At 38.1% G+C, this 23,676-nt stretch overlaps 1 protein-coding gene across 1 annotated transcript in view; it reads left to right on the top strand.

The window, feature by feature from the left end:
• The first annotated feature begins 10,017 nt into the window (after nucleotides 1–10,017).
• The window catches only part of LOC139730938 (cyclin-H-like), a 48,373-nt gene continuing 34,714 nt past the window's right edge, over nucleotides 10,018–23,676 (top strand). The window contains exons 1-6 of the mRNA XM_071641821.1: nucleotides 10,018–10,108; nucleotides 11,452–11,713; nucleotides 12,807–12,929; nucleotides 15,767–15,840; nucleotides 16,492–16,696; nucleotides 19,812–19,919. Of these exons, the coding sequence (XP_071497922.1) occupies nucleotides 11,597–11,713; nucleotides 12,807–12,929; nucleotides 15,767–15,840; nucleotides 16,492–16,696; nucleotides 19,812–19,919 (627 nt within the window). The 5' untranslated portion in view covers nucleotides 10,018–10,108; nucleotides 11,452–11,596. The remainder of the gene's footprint in view (nucleotides 10,109–11,451; nucleotides 11,714–12,806; nucleotides 12,930–15,766; nucleotides 15,841–16,491; nucleotides 16,697–19,811; nucleotides 19,920–23,676) is intronic.

Genomic DNA, 23,676 nt, shown 5'->3' with positions numbered 1-23,676 from the left:
TGGCGATGTTAGCACCACGAGCGGGAATACCTAATAACCATTTTTTCAGATATTTTTTGTCGGTCATTACATCGAGTTTATCTAGGTGGGTCTTTTGCAGTGTATGAACTGTAAGCAAAAAACGGAAAGAATTTAGCAGGTAACGTGAATAGATGGCAACCTTAAACTCCTGACGGACAAATGTTTCTTCAATTCTTTGCATCTTGACCATTATTTCATTGTGAACGAACTCGCATACTTCGGCTGGTTTGCCACTAAAAATATGCGAACCCAGAAATTTATGAGACTTTTCTTTGATTGAACGAATACGTTCAACAGTGGCGTATCTAGGGGGGGGCAAGGGGGGCACGTGCCCCGGGCGCCACTCCTTGGGGGCGCAAAAAACGAAAAAAAAAACGAAGAAAAGAAGAAAAAAAAGGAAAAAAAAAACGAAGAAGAAGAAAAAAAGAAAAAAGAAGAAGAAGAAGAAGAAGAAGAAAAAAATCGCCCGGAAGGGGGAGGGGAGGGAGAATGGCGGGGGGCAGAAAACCAAATCAAACAAGATAAAAACAAAACATGATGATGACGCGGACAAAATGACAATGTTTATTGTGTTCACACAAGAATTCCATGTTCCGTAAGCTGAAATACAAACATTTTCGGCGCGCTCGCTGCGCTCGCTCGCCAAATATATATAAAAAAGAAGGTAAGAACAAAACTTGATGATGACGCAGACAAAATGACAATGTATATTGTGTTCACACATGTCATTTAATATTTAGCAGGCAAAATGTTTCACTGAGCAGCGGCTGCAATTTCGTTCTGAAGCGATCGCCAATTGGATCAAAAGGCGCCAACGGTTTCGAACATGGGGGGGGGGGGGGGGGCAAAAAACCCCAAATCAAACAAGATAAGAACAAAACGCAATGATGACGCGGAAATTATACAAATTTCGGCTCACTCGCTCGTACTAATTTACAGTACTTTTTCAAGTCCTCAGTTTGGTGGTATAAATCGTTATCTATATAAGGCCGTCACTATATCTTGATTAGAATTGTAAGATTTAATTAGCAAAAAATGACAAGAGTTCCATGTTTAGCAAGCTGAAATATAAAAAATTTTCGGCTCGCTCGCTGCGCTCACTCGCCAAAAGTTATCAAAAAAAGGAAGAAGAAGATAAGAACAAAACGTGACGATGACGCGGACAAAATGACAATGTCTATTGTGTTCACACATGTCATTTAATATTTAGCAGGCAAAATGTTTCACTGAGCAGCGGCTGCAATTTCTTTCGTTCTGAAGGCGATCGCCGATTGGATCAAAAGAGGACACCAACGGTTTCGAGCATACGGGGGGAGGGGGCGCAAAAAAATCAAAAAAGATAAGAACAAAACGTAATGATGACGCGGAAATATACAAATTTCTGCTTAGGTTTGTTGGTATAAATCGTTATCTATAAGGTCGTCACTATATCTTGATTAGAATTGTAAGATTTAATAAGCAAAAAAATGACAAAAATTCCATGTTTTGTAAGCTGAAATACAAAAATTTTCGGCTCGCTGCGCTCGCTCGCCAAAATCTATATATTTTATTATATATTAAAAAAGAGAGATAAGAACAAAACGTGATGATGACGCAGAAATATACAAATTTCGGCTCACTCGCGCGCACTAATTTAGAGTATTTTTTTTTAGTCCTCAGTTTGTTGATATAAATCGTTATCTATAAGGCCGTCACTATATCTTGATTAGAATTGTAAGATTTAATAAGCAAAAAATGACAAGAATTCCATGTTTTGTAAGCTGAAATACAAAAATTTTCGGCTCGCTCGCTGCGCTCGCTCGCCAAATTTTTTTATATATATATAAAAAAGAGAGATAAGAACAAAACGTGATGATGCCGCAGAAATATACAAATTTCGGGTCACTCGCGCGCACTAATTTAGAGTATTTTTTAAAGTCCTCAGTTTGTTGATAATATAAATCCTTATCTATAAGGCCGTCACTATATCTTGATTAGAATTGTAAGATTTGATAAGCAAAAAATGGCAAGAATTCCATGTTTTGTAAGCTGAAATACAAAAATTTTCAGCTCGCTCGCTGCGCTCGCTCGCCAAGATTTATCAAAATTCGCAAATTACCCTCAAAAGACCGCTTTTAAGTGCTTGAAAAAAGCATATCATGTAGATTTTTGTTAAAGTCCCTACCGGGATGGGGTTGGGGTTGAGAAATTAGGGGCGCAATTTTTGCGCTTGCCCCGGGCGCCGTTTCCCCTAGATACGCCACTGGTGCCGATTGAATACTCAATCTCTTTCGGGACACCACCGCAGATAGACAGACTGCAGCATTAAGTCCCATTGACGCTGTGTATGAGTGCAACTGGTCAATTATTTTTTGATGTTGTACTTTGTTGTTCGTGATCAAATTGAAATCGTCTGCGTACGGAGTTGTTATGATTCTGGTGCCATTCAGATCATACCCCAGTCTATCCTTCATCTGTCCGAGATATTCGATAAGGGGGTTGAAACATAGCAGAAAAATCATAGGTGAGAGCACTGGCGTAGCCAGGGGGGGGGGGGGGGCGATGGGGGCGATCGCCCCCCCCCCCCCTAAGATTTGGACCGGGGATTTGGGAGGCGGAAAAAAAAATGCGCGTATACTGTACCTATGCATGCACATGAAGCGGGTCTCCTTTGCAACCTTTCATCAAATAAGATATTTTTTGAATATTTCACTCAAAGTGTGCACCAGATCGTTGAATTTCAATTCAAAATATGCAAAATCTCTCGTGCTTGGGAGGGGGATACCCCCTCCCAAACCCTCCCCCTCTGTGCCTCTTTCCCTAGCTTAGTACACTTTTTAGATTTACAAAAAATTATGAATAATTCTGAGTGCACAAGACTTATCACTTATATTCCGAAAACTCAAGGTTCCCTCATGTATAAGGGGAATTTCCCCTTTTAATCGACCCTTTCCTCCCTCAGCCCCCCCAATCAGTTTTGTGTGTGTGTGTGTGTGTGTGTGTGTGTGTGTGTGTGATTTCCCAAATGTCAATGATTCCATCAAAAATGCGTAGATGAGATATCTCAATTTCAACCTTAAAAAGGCAAAAGCTCGATCGGAAGGGAAGGGTGGGGATAACACTCTTCTCCCTGCTCCCCCGCCCCTCCCCCCCCCCCCCTTCCACCATGCATAGAAGTATAGACTGTGGCTATACCCAGATCGCTTTATTTCAATTCTAAAAACGCAAAAGCTCCGCGAGCAGGAGGAGGAATCCCCCTTCCTCTATATATACCTCACTAGACTTTACATACACACAGATGGTGCACATTCGGAATAAGAGCTACATTCCGTGATTTTATCACTTCGATGAAAAAGTATTACACCAAAAATTTGCAATAGATCGCTGAATTTCAGGTCTGAAAACGCAAAATCACCTTCGTGTGGGAGGGGATATGCCCCTATCTACACCCTCGTGTGCATGCTTTTTCTGTTTGACTGCTGAACAGACAGTGTTCATGATATTCAGTGTAAGAATTAATACAAGAAGATTATTTAAATGATACCATTTTATAGGCAAATTGTTCAATAATAATCTACACTAAATTATACTGCAACTTTAAACAAGTGGGACTGTTTCATCTCGTTAAAACACGCAAAAACATGCATCAAATTGCACCATTTGCAACATCAAAATGCAAAAAGTTCTCACCGTGGGAGGGGGTACACCCCCTCCCACACCCTCCCCTCCCCCCTCGCTCTCTCCGCTCTCTCGGGTTCCATGATGAGTCGCGTTCATGATATTCAGTGAAAAGAAGTAATACAAGAAGCGTATTTAAATGATAGCATTTTATAGGCAAATTGTTCAATGATAATCTACATCAAAATATACTGCAACCTTAAACAAGTGGGACTGTTTCACGTCAATAAAACGCGCAAAAACATGCATCAAATTGCACCATTTGCAATATCAAAATGCAAAAAGTTCTCACCGTGGGAGGGGGGACACCCCTCCCCTCCCCCTCGCTCGCTCTGCTCGCTCGGGTTCAGTCGCGTTCATGATATTCAGTGAAAAGAATTAATACAAGAAGTGTATTTAAATTATACCATTTTTTTTTATAGGCAAATTGTTCAATGATAATCTACATCAAAATATACTGCAACCTTAAACAAGTGGGACTGTTTCAACTCGTTAAAACACGCAAAAACATGCATCAAATTGCACCATTTGCAACATCAAAATGCAAAAATTCTCACCGTGGGAGGGGGGATACCCCCCTCCCACACCCTCCCCTCCCCCTTCACTCGCTCCACTCGCTCGGGTTCAGTCGCGTTCATGATATTCAGTGAAAAGAATTAATACAAGAAGTGTATTTAACGTATACCATTTTATAGGCAAATGATTGTTCAATAATAATCTACACTAAAATATACTGCTACGTTAAACAAGTGGGACTATTTCACGTCGATAAAACGCGCAAAAACATGCATCTAATTGCACCATTTACAACACCAAAATGCAAAAAGTTCTTACACCCTCCCCTCCCCCCTCGCTCGCTCCGCTCGCTCGGGTTCAGTCGCGTTCATGATATTCAGTGAAAAGAAGTAATTCAAGAAGTGTATTTAAATTATACCATATTATTATAGGCAAATTATTCAATGATAATCTACATCAAAATATACTGCAACCTTAAACAAGTGGGACTGTTTCAACTCGTTAAAACACGCAAAAACATGCATCAAATTGCACCATTTGCTACATCAAAATGCAAAAAGTTCTCACCGTGGGAGGGGGACACCCCCCTCCCACACCCTCCCCTCCCCCTTCACTCGCTCCGCTAGCTCGGGTTCCATGGGTTCAGTCGCGTCCATGATGTTCAGTGACAAGAATTAATACAAGAAGTGTATTTAACTTATAGCATTTTATAGGCAAATTGTTCAATAATAATCTACATCAAAATAAACTGCCACCTTAAAGGGAAGATAAACCCCAAGAGCAATGTGGATTGAGTGAAAGCAGCAACATTAATAGAACACATCAGTGAAAGTTTGAAGAAAATCGGACAATCGATGCAAAAGTTATGAATTTTTAAAGTTTTGGTGTTGGAACAGCTGGACGAGGAGACTACTAAAGGTTATGACGTATGAGTGGACAACAATACCAAGAAAATATAAAGAAAATTCTACAAAAATCCATTTTTCATGAAAATTACAAATTCCATTAGCTTGATATTGACATATGTTAAGGGTAGCAATTATTCCCCCTGCTTTCTGAAAGAGGTTGGTCCATTGCTCTTTCATAATTCTAGAAAAGTGAATTTTTGTTGAATTTCCTTTATATTTTCTTTGTATTGTTGTCCACTCATACGTCATATCCTCTAGTAGTCTCCTCATCCAGCGGTTCCAACACCAAAACTTTAAAAATGCATAACTTTTGCATCGATTGTCCGATTTTCCTCAAACTTTCACTGATGTGTTCTACTAATGTTGCTGCTTTCACTCAATCCACATTGCTTTTTGGGTTTACCTTCCCTTTAAACAAGTGGGACTGTTTCACGTCGATATAACGCGCAAAAACATGCATCAAATTGCACCATTTACAACATCAAAATGCAAACAGTTCTCACCGTGGGAGGGGGACACCCCCCTTCCCACACACACCCTCCCCTCCCCTTCACTCGCTCAGCTTGCTCGGGTTCAGTCGCGTCCATGATATTCAGTGAAAAAAATTAATACAAGAAGTGTATTTAACTTATAGCATTTTATAGGCAAATTGTTCAATAATAATCTACATCAAAATAAACTGCTACCTTAAACAAGTGGGACTGTTTCACGTCGATATAACGCGCAAAAACATGCATCAAATTGCACCATTTACAACATCAAAATGCAAAAGGTTCTTACCGTGGGAGGGGGGACACCCCCCTCCCACACCCTCCCCCCTCGCTCGCTCCGCTCGCTCGGGCTCGGTCGCTTCGCTCCCTCGCAGACTAACCGCCCCCCCTAAGATGAAATCCTGGCTACGCCGTTGGGTGAGAGGGGGTCTCCCTGAAACACACCTTTTTTAAACGTGAAAGGTTGAGACAACCATTTGATACCTTATATATATATGCAGGGCTCGACACTAACGGTGGCCCGGTGGCCCGGGGCCACCAAAAATGAAAGTCGGGCCACCAAATTTGAAAAAAGGGCAAATTTGGTGGCCCGTCTCGGGCCACCAAAATTTTTTGAAAAGTATGTCAATAAATTCGTAACTTTTTGCGCCGGAAATTAGCAGTTAAATTTTTCAAAGGATGGATGAAAAGGACTGAATGAATGCCTGAGAGTGAGTATTGCAAGTTTGTTGAAGTTTATTTATGTATTATGTCCAACTTCTAATTCTTACTATCATAAATCTTAAATATGTGACTCATAAAAAAAGGACTTTTAATGTTTTTTATTGTTGTTTTTTTCGGGACACCAAATTTTTCTCTCGGGCCACCACAAATTTGAAATTTAGGATTTTGGTGGCCCCATCGGGCCACCAAACAAAAAAGTTAGTGTCGAGCCATGATATATGTATATATATATATATATATATATATATATATATATATATAATTATATATATATATATATATATATATATAGAGAGAGAGAGAGAGAGAGAGAGAGAGAGAGAGAGAGATCGGGGTTTTTTTTTTTGGGGGGGGGGAGGGGAGGCATACTGAAACTGAAATGAATCATATTATACACACTTTCGTTTATGTTTATGGTGTTTACATATATCATATATTTTTTTAACAACTTTCGCATTTCATAAATCATTATTGAAATTAGTATTCTGCACTCTTTTGGACATATCTCCGTTGCGTTTCCCTAGTTTATTTTATACAAACCGAATTGATAACAGTTGTTTATATTTTATTGATGCAATATTGAATTGTTCTTGTTTTGTATGAGCCTGTGTTATCTTGATTATGTAATTTTATATGCATAAATACCGTATTTGTATGTTTTTATTTTTGTAAGATCATTTGTAATTCAGCCTCTGGCTGCGATCAATGATTTCCTGAATAAAGATGCCATTAATGAAAAAAATGATAATAATAATAAAAAATACGACGGTATACCCTTCGTATTGATAACTTAAAATAAAAAAAAGTGAATCAATCCAAATACAATTTCAGGGTATATGAAACTGTAGCTTATTACCCACATCTTACAGAAAACCTCATTCAATTTGCTTCAGTGGTGAAAGAGAACTGAGGAGTTTCGTGGAGCATGTCAGGAATCCCTTCCCTCCAAGTTTTGCTCCATTGTGTTCACACATAATGGAGTTCCACGGCATCCAAGTGGAAGAATGAGACCCATAATATGCTTTACAACGGTCCACATTTCTCTGTGACCACTTAACCAAATAAAATGTGATTTTCTGCAAAATATAAATAGCTATCATAGAATGTAGGGTCCTATTTCAAGACTCTGGCCTAGCGTTTGGACAGTTTTATCACATTGAAAGTTATCAATGCGAAAATCCGAATGTGTGTTTTTTGTTTTGTTTTGTTTTGTTTTGTTTTGTTTTGTTTTTTTTTTGGGGGGGGGGCATACTGTATAGAGATCTATATCTCTAATTATTTTTATAACCTTGTTTGTTTTGACAGGAGTGCACTGTAGGCCTACGTGGATTGCGTGAATCGGCAGAAATATTTGTATAGAACCAGTGACATTTAGAGCACAATCACTGAAGTTTGAGGAAAACCGGACAATACGTGCAATATTAATTTTATCGGTGTTTAAAGTTTCGGTTCCGCGATTGCTACTTCATCGTTCGTGTTGTCGCTGAGAACAGCTATATAAATAATAGAGAATTCAACTTATTTTAATTTTTCATAGCATATATCTACAAAACTCCGAACACTTGTTCGACATACCTCTTATATTTGTGTATCATCAGGCCTATAGGGCTTACTTATCTAGTAGTATAGAATGGCCTACACTTACGAATAAAATGTTTGGAATTCTCTTTGCATTTTCTTTGTATCATTTGCAATACATGAACACGAACTGTAGTCCTCTCATAACTTTTAAAGAATCTAGGGCCTTTGTCCAATTTCCCTCAAACTTCACTAATTCTGTTGTGGCATTCATATTCACTCAATATAGGTCTACACACAACTTTTGGGCTATTTGTCCCCTTTAGTATGATTATGTCATTACAACGTGTCATAAAAAGTGGAAAGTTCTTTCGGCATTTTTCTTCCTTTTCTTTTCTTTTCTTTTTTGCCCTACATGTGACATCACGAATGATTTTAAAGTCTTAACCAGTGATAACTACACGCAGAGTTCATGACTACTAGTTCATGACGTCATGACATTGTGTGGACAACAATATAAAGAAAATATAAAGGGAATTCCACGACATAATTCTTTTTTTTTCATGAAAATTACACATTCCATCAACTTGATACTGACATATGTTAAGAGTAGCAAATATTCCCCCGCTTCCTGAAAGCGGTTAGTCAAGTGCTCTTTCCTTATGCTACAAAAGTGAATTTTCGTGGAATTCCCTTTATATTTTCTTTATATTGTCCACACACAAAGAGATTTTTCTCCTGGGGAAAAGCTCTTTGTCCACACATGACGTTTTTATATAGTATGGTCTCCTCATCCAGCGGTTCCAACACAAAACTTTAAAAATTCATAATTTTGCATCGATTGTCCGTTTCCTCAAACTTTCACTGATGTGTTCTACTAATGTTGCTGCTATCACTCTGTCCACATTTCTCTTTGGGTTTTGGTTTCCTTTAAAGGTATAATAGGCCTAACTTATACAGGACAATCGAAATAGAGCCAAAGCGCCTAAAAATGAATAAATGCAGACAATCCTCCTGATTATCTTAATAGAAACAGACATTATGTAGGGCCTATGCACACAAACATACAACAAAAACACAAATAAACAGACTAACTACTAAACCCAAACAACTAACCGACTATGATATTAGTAGATGATTGATCGAGTCGCCCTCGTCCGTTTAACATGAAAGCCCAAGTTAATTTGAATTGAAACATTTAGGCCCTAAATAAGGCTATGGTCATATGGAATTTAAAACACTAATGACAAGAGAATCGTCTTATTGGGCACATTCAGTCACAAACGCAGATTATAGGAACTTATACTACTAGTACTGTGTACTTCTAGTAATACATGACCAGTATTCAAATATTCAAATATTCTGCAAATTGTTTTAATCGCATACTTGTATATTCAACAATGTATTCCTTGTTACATATTATTGTTCTTACGTAATTTTTGTATTGCGGAAACTTTGAATAAACTTGAAACTTGAACTTGAAACAGTAGGCCTACAGTGGCGGATCCAGGAAGGACAGCAACCGGCGCATGCCCCCCCCCCCCCCCCCACCTTTATTTTGTTTTTGTTGAAACAAAAGAAATAAAAAGAAAAAATTGGGGAGGGGTGCGTGCGCCCCCTTTAATTTTGTAAACGCGCCCCCTCTTTACGGAATTCCTGGATCCGCCCCTGCATGACGATTGTGTAACCGTGAGTGAGGATAGAGGTTGGATCGTAAACAGTGAAAACGAGGAGCAGTAGGCGTTTTCACATCAGCCCGATGTTTCGAAATAGCGCGCTATTTTGCGCGCTATTTTGCTGACTATTTTCTGCGAAAAAATATCTCGAGCTTGGATTTTTATCGGGCTGATGTGAAAACGCCTGGTGTTATACCGCACTTATGAAGCTGGCTCGCCTTGTATACTGTAAAACACGATATATTCGCGGCATGAAAATTTCACGAATTGGAGTTAACGGCCTTTCTCGCAGCATGAAATTTTCGCGAATTGCCACTGGCATCCCATACATATTGTGTAGGCAAGAATTTTCGCGTGCATTTTAATTTCGCGAATTTTGGCGCTCGCGAAATTCGCGAAATTAAAATGCACGCGAACATTCTCGTTCTACAGCAGATACAGTAACCAGCTCCAAGTCAGATTATCAGCGTGCGGTTCGCCGTGGAAAGAAGCATGCGTAGACGTCTGCTTCGTGTGACTGTGAGGCCACTCGCGTGAGAACATGACAGAAAACAGTATTTGGACCGTTTCCCCTATATATTGGTGACCTTATTAGATTGTAATTAGACTTTCTTGACTATGAAATTTGAGGTAAACATGTAGAACGAGCATGACTTTAGCAGAAGACAAATCTTTGACTTTAGCTTTGTGTTGCTTCGCTCAGATCAGCCAGCCCCACGTATCTGAATCTGTGTTTGATGTTTAATTGTTACTTAACTAAAGTAGTTTATACTAGCTCTAGGTCTATCTAACGTAAATGCTTTCTTTAGAACTAGTTTTGTATAGTAACGTTACTTTAGTACTCCAGTACTGGCAGTAGGAGAGTCCTGTGTTACCGGACGCTGTAGTATTTTTCGTTGCTCTGAATCCGATCCTCAGACAGAGTCAGAGGATTAAATTTTGAGCAAAAATAACACCATTTATTTTCAAAGTCCTGAAAATTATGAAAATTGCAAAATCATGTGAAATTCATTTTCTCTATTTTGAAAATATAATTCAAGTGAGCCCTCTCCCGGCTCTACAAATAGTGCACTGTAAAATCGACATCTTTTACCATTCACACGGGTGTTTTGATGGGCGCTCTGCACCGGTTGATTAAAACTCGATTTTTGAAGAAAAAAAACCAGATAGGATTTTTTCTTCTTTTCATCATGGATAGTGGACATGTGTGTGTAACAAAAAATCACCGTGCAAAATTGCGACAATTTATACGTCAGATGCGAGATGAATAGAAGTGAATAGGGGGCCTTATGAGGCGTGGGGGCGGTCCTCGTACGCAGGAGCGGTCCTCATGAGCGGGTTTCCCAGACTGATGTGCCAAGATATTGTATTCCGACACACTTTCAATCTCATCATGACCGATTAGAAGTGGAGTAATGTCGTTATCGTTTTTCCTGAAATAAACAATCATTTCTTTTGTTTTCTTGGTGTTCAACATTAATGACATTTACTAAGTCTACATTCCGATACAAAGTTCGCTACTTTTTCTCAATAATAAATGTTTTCATTGCTATCTGTGATCAAACCAGTGATGCAAGTGTCGTCTGCAAACTTCAATAACTTTCAGAATCCAGCTGATTCTCACTAGTGAAGAGTGATAACAACATGAAGAGAGTATGCATCCTTGTGGGATGCCTGTATTTCGACAGCTCATTTGTAATACACTATTTTCCCACCTAACTCTTTGTCAATGCATGGTAGAAAATATTTTGTGCAATGTTGATGCATTTTGATGAAGCAAAATTTGAGATGTTTACTTGAATACAAATCTGCTTTCACATAGTTCTGACTACAAGGCTTTGTTTCTACTCCTTTGCATGTAGATGTTATTAAAGAATACATACAGATTGATCTTTAGTTGATGTTTCTTTTCATTTTGTGCTTTCAATTTGTTATCAACAGGCAAGGCATACCTCATGATTGGAGCAGTTTGGTATTCATCATAGGGGGAATTTGACAAGTAGGAAAAAGTCCTTTTTGACAAGTAGCATTCATCAGCCCCCACCCCTCTCAAGGCCAAGAGAAACCGCACCAAACAAGAGGAGAAATGTATCATACCAGCAGCCAGAAAAGAGAATGGACTTTCTCTTCTGCTGAGGAATTGGCAGAGAAACGGAGTGCTGCTAACCGCAGATATAGGGATGAGCATGCAGCAAAAGCACAGGTTTGTATGAGGAGAGGTGAAAGGGTCATGTTAGTGATGTGACTGTTTAGACCCAATAGTGGAAAAAAAAAATGATTTTTTTTTTGTGACATTTGTGTAGGATAGCATGCAACAGGCTTATTGAAAATTGCTGAATCTGACATATTCTTTGAACTGACTGAATGTTTGGTCGCATGAGTTATGTATGGATTAGGTTTAAAGGTTAACATTCAAACCAAACTTAACAAAAGCCAAAAAAAATTTATTTAACCCATTGTAAGTACGCATTGCTGTAAAATTGTGAAATACATTCTGGATTCAATATGTCCAGTTGTGATGTTTGCCACTAGTTGGCCAAGGAAGGTCATGGTTTTCTTTAAGATTTGCTTACATTGTAAAGTAAATCAACAGCCACTGGACCTCCTTCAACCATATTGGGATTAGAACTGCAGTGCAACGTGCTGACAGGCTGTTGAGTAAATGTAATGGTAAAGTACCTAATAGTATGATTACAGGAACTGTTTGGGATGTGACTTTTAAATGTACATATATTTGTTTTGTATGCTTTGCAATCTTATTATGAATATAAATTTACATTCTTTGAATGTGTGTGTGTGTGCGTGTGTATTTTAGTTTGTTTTTTTGAAGTAAACTCACACTTTTAGTCTTCAGACTTTTTGATGATTAAGACTAATAAAACCAAACTGAATGATTGAATGAACTGTCACAGGATGTGTCACAATATCTAAAAATATCAAGCGTCTGAGCATTTTGTGACATAAACCTGTGATGTTTCAATGTTATACACCACCCCAAAGAGCAAACTGGTATCTTGCTTTTCTTTATCACTTTTTGGTTGCAAGTTCTTAGATCATTGTTTTGAATGGCACTTAGCACTTTAAGTAAAAGACAATGATGATAGACATTGAAAAGTGAAACCTTGATTAAATATTATGTGTTCTGCTTGGTGCCTTGCAGGTCTATGAAACTTTGAATTGTCGATTTACTTAGTTTTTTTTTCCCCCAATAAATTTAAATGATAACTTGACAGAGTAACAATATTAGATTACAAGTTTTCCACAATAACGACATTCTATCTTGTATCTTGTCTCAGGGTAAAGACCCTTCAACTTTCTTTTTGAGTGAGTCAGAGGAGAGAACTCTCTGCGAGTCATATGAGTTCTGTCTGAGAGATTTCTGCAAGAAGTTCCAGCCACCAATGCCCCCCGCTGTTTTGGTAAGTCCATTGGTTTCTGTTTGAAGAACAAATCACATTTAGATTAAATCACCTTTTTCAACACACCCTATGAACCCTGAGTTTTTTAACCTACATTGTGCTGATTGTAATAGTTATGCATCATGTTTGCAATCTAAGATATTCTACCAGACAGTGAAAATACCAAATGAATATAAACACAATTCCTTTTCTGTGTAATGACAATTTGAAGTGCTGGTCCACCATCGAAAAAAAAAACCAAACAAACAAAAAACAAAACAAAACAAAACAAAATCTGAAGCATTTGTGGATCAAACTGTAGTCTCATTCCTTAGCTGTTGCTGAACTTTTATGTAGTAGATATCGAAATGAAATGAATTCCACAAGGTGGTATACTCAACCTTTCTTCCCTAGCAAACTTGATGTTTCAAAGCCTCAGTACTGTTTTGGCTTTATTTGTTGAAAGAAACTGGTTAGCTTTTGCATGAATTTGTAAAATGCCTTGTCATTTCTCGCTCATGTGGGCTGTAAATATGACTGTATTGCTAGTGAATGATGTTTGTTCATTTGAATGTCAAATTCTGGTATTGAAGTGATGACGATTGCATGATTATCTCCAGGGGGTACTGTTTTTGATAACACATTTTCCACCATGTGCTGCTCAAATTTCTTTGCAACAGAGTAACTGCAAAGGAAAAAATAAGTTTTGTTTTGAATTGACTTAATCTGTTATAGAATAGAGTTTCTGATATGTGAATTTGTGCACATATGTGAATACATTTAAATATTAAAACAATGAGATAAGAATAAAGCAACAATAAGATAAATGGCATAAGTTACGGAGCAATACCATGTATAGTTTGTACAAGTGCACAATCAGGGCCCATTTATACCAAGTTTGTTTTACAATGCTACTTTTTTTTTCTCATGTTTGTATTGAGAGGTTTGTGGCATTATCTTTACCAAGCACCTGCTGCTGTATCAACCATAATAGAGAATACTGCTCGCATGTAGGTACTTCAGTAATGCCACTACATTTATGTCTTACGTGGTATCAGCATATATCAAACATGAGTAATAGTACAATGTACAAGTGAATAAGGTAATTTAGGATATTAGCAGCTGATTATTTATACATTTTTCTTTTTAATGTGGGGGTGGGTGTTCCCAGGATTAAAGATTACTTATTTAGGCCTTAGTTTCTGATTTTCATGGTGTTGGGATTGAATGAAATTCAAACTGTGTATGTATCCCTTTAAAATGCAAATACTCTTACAGATTACAAGGACATATAACCTGCAGATCGAAGGGCTATGTTGTGAATCTTTCACGGGGGAGGTGATTTATCAAATACGGTTCACACATGTATTAGACCACTTGTGACTCACACCTTGATATTCTATCTGTAGGTTGTAAGTTATACTGGTAGATAGATACGTGGATGGTTACAAAGTGCTACTCTGAGACACAAAGTGTTTAACTTATTCGTGCCCACTGAGAATGAAGCCAAGGGCTAGAGTGCTTGCACTATACCACTGAGATTCAGCAAGCAACTTTATCTGTCTTGTGTTGGCAGCTAGTTGGTGCATTGAAGTGGATGAAAATTGACCTAAAGTTGTAATTCCCCGTTCAGAAGGTTGTAGACACACTACAGCCAGAGTGGAAAGTGTTCAGGCACAAACAATTCATGATTCTCAATATTTACTGCCCATTGTTCTTTCCACTCCTAGTTTTCGTTTCATTGTAATTGAAATGTACCAATACCTTGAATAGTATGCTTGCTATATTTGTAGAATATACTTCAGACATGCCCTCTCAAAAAATATTAGATTTTTTGTCACTCCAATTTTTATTTATTGGAGTTTAGATGTAAATTTTAAGAGTATAAAAAAACACAAACGACTTGAAACAGACTGGTTGATCACCCAATATTTTCAATCAAATGATCGCGCTATTGATATTTTGTCCAAACACATCTTGAACGATAGTGATAATCAATGTGTGCGCCTGATCAGCTAACCAATCGGCATGGAATCTCGATATTATTCGTAAAAACATACGTGTATATCTAGAACACATACATATTAGTACCGGCACTTACTGAGCAGAACTGAAATGCGCAGAGCACAACTGCCAAATTGTTACAGATATGTGATCTGATTTATCAGTATGTATACTTTCAGGGGCAATCACAGGTGAATTATGGCTGTTTTGTGTATTCTAGTTGTACAAAAAATTGATTTCCAGGGTGTTGGTACACTTTAAAGGTCCTGCAACTACTTGTGCCAGTACAGTGTACTAAAATCACATTCACTGGCATCATTTTTGTTTCCTATCAATGACCATTTCTGCTACATACAGTACCAATTAAGATAAAATCAGATTAGGCCTTTAATAGAATTCCTATTGTTGAGGCAATCTGAACCATATTTCAAAATCTTACCAGGAGAGTAGGCATTTTCTTGAGAGAGTGTATATGTGGTAAGACAGCAACAGTCTTGTCAGATAAGAGCTAAAACTTGACAGTCCTATTAGTGTTAGCTAGTGTCCATGAACATGGTGTTATAACCAACAAAGGCTTCCAAAAGAACTGGTATGTTAGATGTTATCAGTACTTTGCTTTACCTGGCATTTTCATTCCTTTCCGTGCATCTTGTGCGTTCACAGCCATACCAGCTATCGCCGACACCTGGTCAGTGGCATTAAAAATTTGGGTGATAATTTCACACAAAATATGCATAATTTCCTCATTTAAAATGATCTATAATCAATATCATGATGTGGATTGATAAACACTGGCTGTCACCATCCAGTCATTCATTTTTGAAATGTCTGACCTTTTGACATGTTGTATCCAGGGAACGTCATGCACTTACTTCAAGAGGTTCTACGTCAACAATACTGTCATGGATTACCATCCCAAGTACATCATGTGAGTATGTTCTGCTCTATAATAGGCAGGGCTTGTTGCCCAGAGATGGCAATTACAGCTTGCTGGAGATTTAGGTACACAGATGTCAATGTATTTGGTATCACTGAGGATATGCTGTGTACAACTTTGATGCCTATTGTTTTGATGTATGATGTAATGTGTGGTTAGGAACATTGTTTTCTGAAAGAAAGTGCAGAGCCATGAATAGTGTAAATCATATGCAATGTTGAAAAGTTTAAATCCTTTGCAATAAAATTAATATAACCGTGCATGCTATATTGTGTGGTTTTGTTATGTTAAAGGGCTTAAATCCCAAATAAACAGAATCTAATGAATTTTTATAGTCACTAAGGTATTATTATTTTTTAATCAAATCTGAAATCTTCGTTTCTGACAAAACTTATCAAACACCCTGTAAGATTTTGGAAACTGTTCAAAGTTGTATTGCAGAGTTTCACTCTTGATTCACAGTGTATAGAATTGAAAAACACTGAATTGAGGCAACATCTTTATAAACCTTTTGCATTTCCAAGCATATATATAAAAGAGCCCATACATTTTTCAATGGGGTATTTGATGACACTATTGAAGATATTGAAAATTTGCTACTGAATAACACCTTTTTAAAAAATTATTTTCATTGGCCGTCAGGTTGACCTGCGCGTACTTGGCCTGTAAGGTTGAGGAATTTAATGTGTCGATATCACAGTTCTGTGGTAACCTTCGACCCGAGGAGCAGGAAAGGATGGCAGAGCTCATTCTGAATCACGAACTCCTCGTCATGCAGCACCTCAATTACCACCTGACTGTCCATAACCCCTTCAGGCCTCTAGAGGGCCTCTTCATTGATGTCAAGGTGAGTCACCAACTTAGGTGTGCATTTCTTGGCTATCTCAGCCCTTACTTCACTGTTTATTTGTATGGCGTAATGTGCAAATCAATATTGATTGCTGACCATTTCTAGTCACCTGGAGGAACAGCAAGCAGTCGGTATCAATCGCTTATTGCTACAGTACCATTGCAAGTTGGTTCGATCGTTAGCATGTTTGCCTTACAATTTTGAGGTCCTTGGAATTCAAACCCCACGCTTTCCTCTGTTCGGAAACAACAGCTTTGGCCCGTATGATACTAAGTGCAGGTTCAATGTGTGAAAAAGTTACAACTGGTGAAAGAAATATCCAGTTTGCTTCCAGCAAAAGGGCACAATGAAAACCCTGAGGTCTGTTTTGCAAACTCCATTTGAGAAATGGTTAGTTATAATGACCCCTTGAAGTTGAAGTAGGTCATAATGGTCTGGATTAAATTTCAGATACCTGTCAGCACTCTTGTGAAAAGCACTTTCTTTACCCATTCTGTAAAGAAGATGCCTGACATCATCAAGGGGGATAAAGTGTACCAGGGTATACACAAGGACAAGCTCATGTATTATTTAAGGTGTCGCCAGTGTAGGTGAAAATCATGCTGCACACATCCAAAGTGAGATTCCAATCCATTTTTATACCCCCGCCACACGTAGTGTGAAGGGGGTATATAGGAATCACTGTGATGTTGGTCGAGCGGTCGGTCGGTCGGTCTGTTGCAAAATCTTGCGTCGCGAACTCCTCCTACAGTTTTGAAGCAATTTAAATGAAACTTAGGGTATTGAGGTATAGATGTGCAAGACATGTTTTTTGTGTTTGTCGGACAATGCGTTGCCGTGGTAACCATAATTTTACCAAAACCTTGTGGATTGAATAACTTCCATAGTATTTGAGCAATCAATTTCAAAATTGGTATCTATGATGATCTATAGGTGTAGTTATGCAAGACACTCTTTGTGTTTGTACTTGACAAAGCGTTGCCATGGTAACCGCTTGTTTTCTTCAAAATCTTGTGGAATGAACAACTTCCACAGTTTTGAAGCAATCTAAATCAAATTTGGGAGGCATTATGGCCTTGAGGCATAGATGTGCAACACATAATTTTTGTGTTTGTCGGACAAAGCGTTGCTATGGTAACCATAATTTTACCAAAACCTTATGGATTGAATAACTTCCACATCATTCAAGCAATTAAAGTCAAAGTTAGTATGTATGATGATCGGGAAGTGTAGTTATGCAAGACACCAATGTGTTAATATAAGAAAAATGTGTTGCCATGGTAACCACTCATTTTTGTATCAAATTGACTCATTTAATCTATGAAGGTGAAATTTGGTGTGTATGATGCTCTTGAAGTGTAGTTTTGCAAAATGTCCTTTGTATTTGTATCGGACAATGCATTGCCATGGTAACCGCTTTTTTTTTTTTATCCTGTGGAGTGAACTTCTTCCAGTTTTCAAACAATTGAAACCAAACTTGGTAGGCATTATGGCCCTGAGGTATAGATGTGGAACACATAATTTTTGTGTTTGTCACACAAACCATTGCCATGGTTACCACAATTTTACCAAAACCTTGCAGATCGAATAACTTTTCCATCATTCAAGCAATTAAAATCAAATTTAGTATGTATCATGATCTAGAAGTGTAGTTTTGCAAGACACAATGTGTTAGTTTAAGGAAAATGTGTTGCCATGGTAACCATTCATTTTTGTATCAAAATAAACCATCCAAGCTATGAAGGTCAAATTTGGTTAGTATGATTGTCTTTAAGTGTAGTTATGCAAAATGTCCCTTGTGTTTGTATCAGACAATGCATTGCCATGGTAACCACACTTTTTACCCAAACCTTGTGGAACTCAGTGTCAACTCTGTAATTGTACAGTAAACTAAAATTATTCTGTTTCCAATTCGACAAGTGCACAAACTTGGTATTAATGTCACTGCCCTCATGACATCACATACTATAAAGCGACACTAGGGCGGGGGTATTAATCACCTTCAGTGATAATTCTAGTTAAGTTTATTTTTGCTAAAAGTAAAATAAAGTGAAGTAAACAAAATGATAGAAGTTTCATTGAATTTTGATATAGGGCAGAATTTTTATTAAAATGATGTAGTGATGTCAAGCTCAATGTAAGCATAAAAATTACATTATGTGGTAATGTCATGATGGCATATGTGACCTGCTACAACAAAATGATCCTAAAGTCGGGCGAGGTCAATTATTTGAAAATTGCATGGCATAATTTCCTCATCTTTCTGCTTTAAATTGATATATAACACATCTTATAAAAATAATCGGCTGCGGAGATATCGATGTTTAAAAGAGAGCATGTCGAGACGTCTGGGAAATTACTGTTTCGAGAAAAGCACCCTAAAAGTTTTCCTTGCAACGCAATCGCGATCAAGGGACACGCAAGTCAGTTTTCACCTCCGGACAATAGAAGGCAAGCCCTAGCAACTCCCGAAATGCTCATTCAAGCACATCGTCGGCGGTCTCCTCACCGACCAATCAGTGACCAGGATGCCAGGAGAAACGGCTGGGCATAGCGCACCCCGCCTGCACGCAATAGTCGACTGGGCAGTGTGTGAGCTTCACGCTTCGGTTAGCGGCAAGAAGCAAACTGACCAATGAGATCACTCTGGTCGTTGTTAGGGGCGGAGCCTATCTGTGGCGCTCAATCCAAATTTTGGAACCAGTTTCTGCTTCGTTGAAACGCCAAAAAACATGGCCCAGAAAAACGCTATTTCTTGGTCTTTCCTTTCACCATTTTGCTTCAAAATTTCGGCAGATGATAGAAGATATGTCAGACTACAATAATATGTCAAAATCAGAAAATCGTAAGTTTTGACCAATTTTGATGCTCTGACTTCAAACTCGATTTTCACGGCTTCGACCGTGCACGACTTTAGGACCATTTTGTTGTAGCGGGTCACATATTTTTCAACAATAGAGACAAATTTAATGCATGTTTTCTTTGAAATCTTTGCAAATGGTGAGACACGATAGCAGGTATCCTCAGACTGGTGTGCTACAGCATCTCTGGGTAGAGCAGATGAACCTCCTGGTGTGCTTTAATCCGTATCACTTTGTACCCTTAATTGCAGACAAGATTTCCAGCTCTGAGGAATCCAGAGCTGCTGCGGAAGAATGCAGACGAGTTCCTGTCCAGGTCACAGAGTACAGATTCCTGCCTCCTGTGTTCCCCGTCACAGGTACGCAGTCTTGGCAGCAAAAAACCAAAGAGGTGTATTTGACTTCTTACCTGGAGATTTCGTTTAGGCAGTGTTTTTATCTTTCTCTTTGGTGCTCCCGATAACTTTAAAAAGGGAGTTATAAAATACCTTTGAAATCTTTAAAAATATATATCAAACACATCATAAGATTTTGATTTCATTTTTTTTAATGAGTTCAGAGACCCCATTTTGAATTCATACACAAATATTATCTCCTAATTAAAGGTATTGTATATTGACAGCTTAACTGACATAGGGTAGGGTTGTCTGTCTTGAGATAAGGGGTGAGAGCTTACCTGAGATAGGGGGTTCATTTAACAGTGTTCCTTATTTAGGAGGATCTCAAAGGCAGAAAACACAGAAGAAATTTTGGCTGTGCAGATAAAAGGGTGCTTTCAAAGGGAGGGAACAAGCATATGATACCCTAAATAATAATGCGGAGGGGGTCGGGTGTGACAAGCCTGCAAAACATGAGAGTTTTTATTCTATATCAGCTCCTGCTGTGGCCCATAAATGTACTGTTAGCCTGTGTTTTTAGTCACAGCTAGTTGTGTATCACAAAACATCACCAATGGGTATTTATTTTTATGATATTCTGAGGATCAGTGTGAATCATATCTGCGTCATTTGTTGTTTGAAGTACCTGTACAAGTAGTAATCCGTATTGTGAGGCAAGAGAAACCAAAGTTTTTCAATGAGTAGTGTAAAATTTTGGTGTATCCCCAGTAGCTCCAGTTGTAGAATTTGCACATCATGAAGTCTACCTTGGCATGTTGGTGCAGCTGTGTGCATTTTCCATTTATTCATGCCTGGCCAGTCTCTCTAGCTATGGATATGGGTCAAACTTACGAGATTAACCCTTGAACCAAGTCCTTGCTTGAACTGGTCATTCAAAGGTGTGCTAAAAGATGCAATGACCAAATTCGATAGACAAACAATTACGTCTATGTTTAATAACTTCGTTTGTTTTCTCATATTACTGTGGTTATTAATCCATCTTGATGTTTTGTATTAGACGCTTCATTTGACATACAGTAATTTATGTGTTTTTGTTTTTTTTTTGCGTTTCTCTACATGTGTCCTAATCCCTTTTCCGCTATGAGACACCATTGTCATTTGCCATTCATTTTTATGTTTCTAATTTTGCATGGTGCTTTACCTATTATTATTCATATCTATTGCTTTCCATATAATAGACATTCGTCCTATACAGTACTCTCTGCATAATCGGGTATGCTCGGGCAGAGCGTTTCTTACCCGATTAAGCGGAGTACCCGATTAACAGAAGAACACGTCTCATTCACAATTGACACACACAATGTGTATTTACATGCATTGTATACTGCACCAAACACCTACGCTGTATGCTTAACGCCCATGCTTGCACGGCACATTATAGATACCTTGCACTTGCTCAGTCACGAGCAATATAATTTACAGTCTTTTTTTATGAACAAATACTAGTATGTCTTCAGAACACTTTGTCGTTTGACTATAGACTCCTCGCTTTTTGAACACGCAGACGTTTTCCCAAATGAACACATCTCTTTGCGTGTATAAGTCGCGTAGAACGTCGGGTTACTTTTCGAGAAGTGACTGGGGATAAGCAAAATTATATGGAGCTGGCCAGATGGTACATGGCCTGATTTTCGTTGCAAGCTTCTCGTATTGTGAATGTTGTTACGGAGCAAGGCAGGAGCACAAGTGTGTTCAACTCCTGTCAGTCTATGCAGTTGTGAGTGCCAGCTACATTTGAAGGGGTAGGTGCACTATAGTGCTAAGCCACACAATAGTCATTTTGAGATAATCGTTGTTGAATGTTTGAAAAGTCCATACATTGTACATTATAAAACATGAATGCATGCATTTTTTACCATCTTATTGGTTGAATTCAAATATGATATTTTCACGGAGGTGAGAATGAAGGATAAGGATTATGAAAATGCAACTCAATTTTGACAGAAGTGTGGGTTAGCATTATATTGCACCGACCCCTTCATTTGTAATGTTCGTTTTTGTGTGGCAAGTCGGTATGTGTACAAGTGTTTGCATGTTTAATCACTCCCAAAATGATCGGTCTTCTTTGCAAATTAAGCAGAAATTGTGATAAGCTGTGAAAAATTTGCCATGCATGATTTCTTAAAGTGTTATATCTGCGATAAAATGTGGGTAGAAATTAGATTAGAAGAAAATTTTTTACCCGTTTATGCGCAGAGGCAACCCGATTATCAGGTAATTTTAATGTGCATTGGAACTGACTCTGACAATACTACCCAATTAAACGGAGTACCCGTTTAAGCTATACCTGATTACGCGGAGAGTACTGTACTACAAATAAGTTCCTTCATGTATATCATTTAGTGAACACATACCATCTAAATGATTTGTGATTAAGTTTTTGTTATTGATTTTTTTTAATAAGTTTAATGTTTGTGTATGTTTCTTATAAAGTGAATGCTGTTTTGTTAGTTTTGATATTTTAAGTTGTTTCATATATGTTATTTTAGCAAACTCCATCGATTTTGTATTTGATTGAGAATTTAGAAACGAGGATGTTTCTTTTGGGAAGGCCATACTAATGTAAGGTAGTTTTATGTATGGTTGATAAGGTTTATAACACCAGTAAGGGGTTTGTATGTAAGTTTGTTAAGGGTTGTAACACTGTATGTATAAGCAGTGTACTCAGCAGTAAGAAATTGTGTGTCACAACAGAATGAATAGAACCCAACTGTGTAGGCTTTGGACTAACAATATAGCACTAGGATTAAGAATATAATACAGGGCACAGCATGTATAGCCTATCTCTACTTCCCAAGTGAGTCACTCTTTTATATCAAAGCAGTATATTGTTCACATGTAACATATACTGGTATAGCTATTAATTAACATGTCTGTAGTCACAGTGACCAGATTGATAAGAAAAACAGAGATACAGTGTATATACAGTGTGACTTGGAGAACAGACTCAGTCTTTATTCCCACCTTCTTCAGGTGAGGACCTCAGATCTGCTGAAAAACCCTAGCCACCCCTCCATTGGGTTACGGCTTTTATATCATATATGGGTTATACCGCACTTATACGACTGGATATTGTGAATTTGTTTCCATGCTCAAAGAATCTTGTGTTCAATAAACCTGCCGGTGGACTTCAAATAAGTTATGCTTCATCATTGAACTGCTGTTGTTAACACTCTCCCACGCTACCTCAAAATCATTGAGTGTTACATTGGTGGCAGCGGTGGGATAGTGTTAACAACAGCAGTTCAATGATGAAGCATAACACATTTATTTGAAGTCCACCGGCAGGTTTATTGAACACAAGATTCTTTGAGCATGGAAACAAATTCACAATATCCAGTCAAGTATAAGTGCGGTATAACCCATATATGATATAAAAGCCGTAACCCAACGAAGGGGGTGGCTAGGTTTTTTTTCAGCAGATCTGAGGTCCTCACCTGAAGAAGGTGGGAATCAAGACTGACCCTGTTCTCCAAGTCACACTGTATATACACTGTATCTCTGTTTATACTTATCAATCTGGTTACTGTGACTACAGACATGTTAATTAATAGCTATACCAGTATATGTTACATGTGAACAATATACTGCTTTGATATAAAAGAGTGACTCACTTGGGAAGTAGAGATAGGCTATACATGCTGTGCCCTGTATTATATTCTTAATCCTAGTGCTATATTGTTAATCCAAAGCCTACACAGTTGGGTTCTATTCATTC

The sequence above is a fragment of the Diadema antillarum genome, unplaced genomic scaffold (assembly GCF_040938485.1).
Source record: "Diadema antillarum isolate AM-2024a unplaced genomic scaffold, OU_Dant_1.0 seq00000345_RagTag, whole genome shotgun sequence".
In the NCBI taxonomy this organism is placed as follows: domain Eukaryota; kingdom Metazoa; phylum Echinodermata; class Echinoidea; order Diadematoida; family Diadematidae; genus Diadema; species Diadema antillarum.
This window is presented reverse-complemented; position numbering and strand designations above follow the sequence as displayed.